This window comes from Pollicipes pollicipes, unplaced genomic scaffold (assembly GCF_011947565.3).
Source record: "Pollicipes pollicipes isolate AB1234 unplaced genomic scaffold, Ppol_2.1 Scaffold_4219;HRSCAF=4965_pilon_pilon_pilon, whole genome shotgun sequence".
Lineage (NCBI taxonomy): Eukaryota > Metazoa > Arthropoda > Thecostraca > Pollicipedomorpha > Pollicipedidae > Pollicipes > Pollicipes pollicipes.
In genome coordinates this window covers 35,750,230-35,754,775 of record NW_023596448.1, presented here as the reverse complement: position 1 = coordinate 35,754,775, position 4,546 = coordinate 35,750,230, and the positions used below count along the sequence as shown (strand labels likewise).

The 4,546-nt window shown below is 53.9% G+C and overlaps 1 protein-coding gene across 1 annotated transcript; it reads right to left on the bottom strand.

Moving 5' to 3' along the window:
* Positions 1–2,364: 2,364 nt before the first annotated feature.
* Positions 2,365–3,758, bottom strand: LOC119095767 (uncharacterized). The gene is made up of 3 exons (XM_037218622.1): positions 3,675–3,758; positions 3,012–3,329; positions 2,365–2,626 (listed from the first exon to the last, which is right to left on the bottom strand). The coding sequence occupies exons 1-2, from the start codon at positions 3,684–3,686 to the stop codon at positions 3,054–3,056; spliced, it is 288 nt and encodes a 95-aa protein (XP_037074517.1). The 5' UTR covers positions 3,687–3,758; the 3' UTR covers positions 2,365–2,626; positions 3,012–3,053.
* Positions 3,759–4,546: the final 788 nt, after the last annotated feature.

Below are 4,546 nucleotides of genomic sequence, written 5' to 3'. Positions count from 1 at the left end.
AGGTATCACCCATAGCTGTATAATTTTCGGATGATTCTCGCTGAGTCGCCATGCCCGCACTGATGCTATCGGAAGACGTTAAACGCCTCGTCACAGAGCAGTTCCTCCTGTCAGACAGATACGTGTAAAACAGTCGAAAGCCACGCCCGCACTGACTTGTCACCCCGGAAGCCCGAGAGCCCCGCCCGAGACACTCAGGAGCCCCGCTCGAAAGCCCTCTCACGAGAACCACGGAAGCCCGAGAGCTCCGCCCGAAGACCCAAGAGCCCCGCCCGAGAACCCTCGCACGAGAGCCACGGACGCCCGAGAGCCCTGCACGAGACATCTGGGAGCCCTCCGAGAGCCCACCGTACGAGAACCCCGGACGCCCGAAAGCCCCGCCCGAGACACCCGGGAGCTCCCCCCCCCCCCCTCCTGAGAGCCCCCGTAAGAGAGTCCCGGACACCCGAGAGGCCGCCCCGACTCAGCCGTCGTCACATTGCACTGCTGCAGTCCCAGTAGTCAACTATCTTTCCGTAATGCTGGGAACATGCGAATCCGGGTAAGTTCAAATGGCTCGAAAGGAGAATGGCGAAAGATAACGGATCTTCTGACTGACAGTCAGCAGATAACCGTCACGGATTGTGTTGGCACGTGACAAAGGACGAGGTGCGTCCTGGAAGCAAAAAACAAAAACAAAAACAAAAAAACTATGGGTTACATGTCATTGCGTTTTACAAGTGGAATAACTATGCGTCAAATTTAGCCCTTCAGACATTGTATTTGACTCATTACGGCTTCCACTGAACTCAAATATTGGAGGGTCCAGCAGAGTTTAACATGATCAATTCAAACCCAATACACCATGACGCCATCTTTTTACCGGTGCTAAAAATCCCATCCCGTTCAATCCCTTATGTAAACACATTCTCCAAAGCTGTCTCTGTCGCCACACTCGCATATCAGCCCAATTTAAAGGGATTGGATTCACCACATTTTCAAAAAGGTTTTGTCTCTCGTAGAGGAAAAGGTAATTTGGCATTTTGAGAAAACAACAACAAAACACATCCAGAACTCGAATTAGTGCCATTTCTGCGCCATGGACTAAAACATTAGCATAATTATCAAAATCCGACGTGATAATCGCTTCTCACTGCACTCATATGAAAGGCACGGACTTTTGCACTGATTACGAAACAGAGCTATAAATCCGTGGACGAGGAAAGATGCGACACTGATCCGGGTGTTATCTCACAAAATTATTTTAAATGCTACGAAAATGTTCCCCACTGAATGCTACGAAATGCTTCCTAACACAGGAAGTGTAAATCAGCAGCTCTCGACTAAGGATTAGAAGCTAACGCCTCCAGTTTCCGGCGAGAAAATTTAAATATTGCATTTCCTTCGGGGCTTGTAAGGGTGCAAGAGCCGGAGGCAAGGGTGGGGCGCCCCCTGCTTTCGAATCAATTGGCAAAGTCGCGGAGCGTCACGTGGTGGATGTGTTCAATATAAAGCAAACAGCGCTTCTGGTCGGGAACCAGAGATTTGGGCGAGCTGGCGCCCTTGTAGTCAACACCTTTAGCGTATGTTGACACTTGCTACTGAAAAGCGTCCGTCATCAACCTGATACTGTTTTTTGTGCGCCCAGATCCTTTGAAAGACAGCTAAAAGGTACAAAAAGCATGTAACTTGCATACCCAAATTTCCCTGTAATTGCTCTCAGCTTAACATCTTCCCTCCTGGCGAATAAATTTGTCATCAAATTCACTACTAAACCGGGTCGTGTATACTGTAACTGTCCAGTCTCATCCTCGGATCCACCCATACACAATCAATCGGACATATCGATCCGTGAAGAGGACAAGTCAACGAGTGAAGAGGACAAGTCAACGAGTGAAGAGGACAAGTCAACGAGTGAAGAGGACAAGTCAACGATGCACTCCACGTGTGCATATACGATGCTCCCTGGTTCACTCTGCTCAAGACATTCGTGATGGAAATATTCCTGTAATGCTGCTGGGCTACGCGAGTGCTCTTATTAGATCTGTTAGAATTTACTTGAGCCTACACGACCATAAAATTATCATGTTTTTTAAAAGCGACTGCTGGGAACGCGTAGGTAGTTTTGACCGATTCTTTTCTGGCTCTGACCGATGCATCGCGGATAAAGACCGTGCCCGTGTGCCTGTCGGTGACACCATGGGTAGTTCTGGTAATGATGTATCTTGTATGATAAATCTGTCATGGGTTCTCAAGCCCCTTGCCGTTACATTTAATTCCAAAGCCTCCTCTTTTCTCTGAGGCACCGAAGCATCGTATTAATTCTTCCCCTCTCCACTCACTTCCACGCCTTCATAGGCCTTCACTGCTCCCTCAAACCCGGTATCATCTCAAAACGTGTATTCCATGCACGAGTGCAAATCAACCCAGATGACCGCGGTTGTTTGGAATGTGACGGGGTCTTGTGAAGTGTGATGCCTCGGCCGTCGCTGACGCGGCGCCAGGGTGTGACGTCACAGCCAGGGGTGTGACGTCACGCCCAGCTCGCCGGGTCACTCGGATCGGCCCGACCCGGCCCGGTGTGCTCGCAAGGCGTGTGTCCCGAACTGCCGCCTCCGCCAGCCGCGGAGGTCTCCTCAACACCGCCCTGCAGGAGACGAGGACCGTCACGCACGGGGTCAGCGCAGGCGGCGAGCGCGCGAGCAACACGATCGTCGGCAGCGCGGAACCCCGAAAAGGCACGACCGTGATGCGTTGTCAAAATACGGCTTCGGGACGCATCATTTGGAAACCAAGACGACATTTCTAAAACTAAAACATTGAACTGGAACCAAACAACAGAGGAGGACGCTGTGGGACGGCCCAGAAACCAAAACCTCAACAAAGTGAAAAGTGGCCCGCCCCGTCAGCCCTAGCTTGAGACGGCCTAAGCACTGGAAGGCCTCAGACCAAGGAGGAGTCAGCTCCAGAAGGCCTCAGCACCAGAAGACCTCAGCACCAAACCAGCACCCAGCGCCAGCCAGTTCGCTCACCTATCGCTTAGATGTAGCGGACGGCGTGGGCGCCGTACGCGCTTACCACACCGCGAGGGGCGAGGCGCGGTAGGCGATGGGGGCGGTGTGGTAGGCGACGGGGGCGGCGTGGTAGGCGACGGGGGCGACGGGGGCGACCGGCACGATCGGCACGTCCTGCTCCGTGCGCAGGGTCTTGGTGCGCACGTCGAAGGCGGCCTTGTCGCCGAGCGTGTAGATCGGCCGGTCGAACTCATCGCGGACCGGGAACGAGCGGTCCACGTCCACGACCGGGAGGAACGCGGCCGTGGCGCAGGCCACCACCAGGGCGAAGACGACCTGAAGGGGGACGGCGCGCAGGTCAAGTCGGGTCAGGCCAGCTGGTGCCGTCAGTATCAGCACTGCGTGGACGGCAGAGCGGCGCGGAACGGTCACAAAAGCACTCGATGCGCAAGGAAACGAAAGGCGTTATCAGTCTATCGACAGAGTTTGGGTATGACTTGCGATCCCATCGAAAATAATGTGATGACTTTCATGATTTCAAGACCACGCAACGTCGACCCGGCCCAGACAGAACAAGAAAATGACGGAAAAATGACAGAAACAGCCGATCACATCCCACGCTGCCAGTAGGAGACGCGTGCTGTCAGCTAGCCCAGACCACCCGAGCCCCGTAGTACTCACGGCACGGATCATGTTGCTGGCTGGGTTGTCTCTCTTCACAAGAACGCTGTGAGACGGCGGGCCGGCGCTTATATACGCGGCGTCGATGCGACCCCGCCGCGGGGCACATCCGGCTGGGAGCCGCGCGAGAGGCGTGGCCCTCCACCGGCCGCGCCGTGGGCGCCGCGGCGGCGAGAGTGGCGCGCCGAGGGACGCCAGCGAGGGCGCCAGCGTGCGGTGACGGCAGAGACGGGGATGGGATCATCTGCGTGTAAACTTGTCTTTTGCCTCCTGCAGCGTTGTGGACAAGGGCGGAGGAGGTGCGATGTGAGCTGGCGATAGCGGTGGACAAGGGTAGATATGGGGAAATGAGTCCTCAACGGGAAAATGAGTCCTCAAAGGTGTTTTTTTTTTTTGCGTGGCAGGCACGCCAACCGAGTAAAATGCGCGGAGGTGGGAGTATGTCGGATTTACCTCTTGGAATTTCACCTTTTTGTGGCCATCACAACGTAAAACTGCAAAAGGGAGTGCTTCACCTTTGTATGGAGTTTGCACCGCGGTAAGGGCATGGCAACACGCAAACAGATACTCGCTATCAAAACCTTATAAAGGCATGAAACGCTCCAGATACTGAGGTTGAACGTGGCTATTAAAATAAGGAAGTACCTTGCGATGAGTACTTACGCCAACTACCACTGGTTTGGCCGCTGGTTGGTGTCGATTCATCATTACGTGCTGTCACGCGCTGTGTGAGGCAACAGGGTGAAATCTGTGTGTAAAAATTGTGACATTTACATTTTGCGGGAGGTGGTGTGACACCCTCAAGCACCCCTGCTATGTTCGACATTTCTGATCGTCCCAAAAGCTGGAACAGTTCAGTCAGAGGTTGTGGC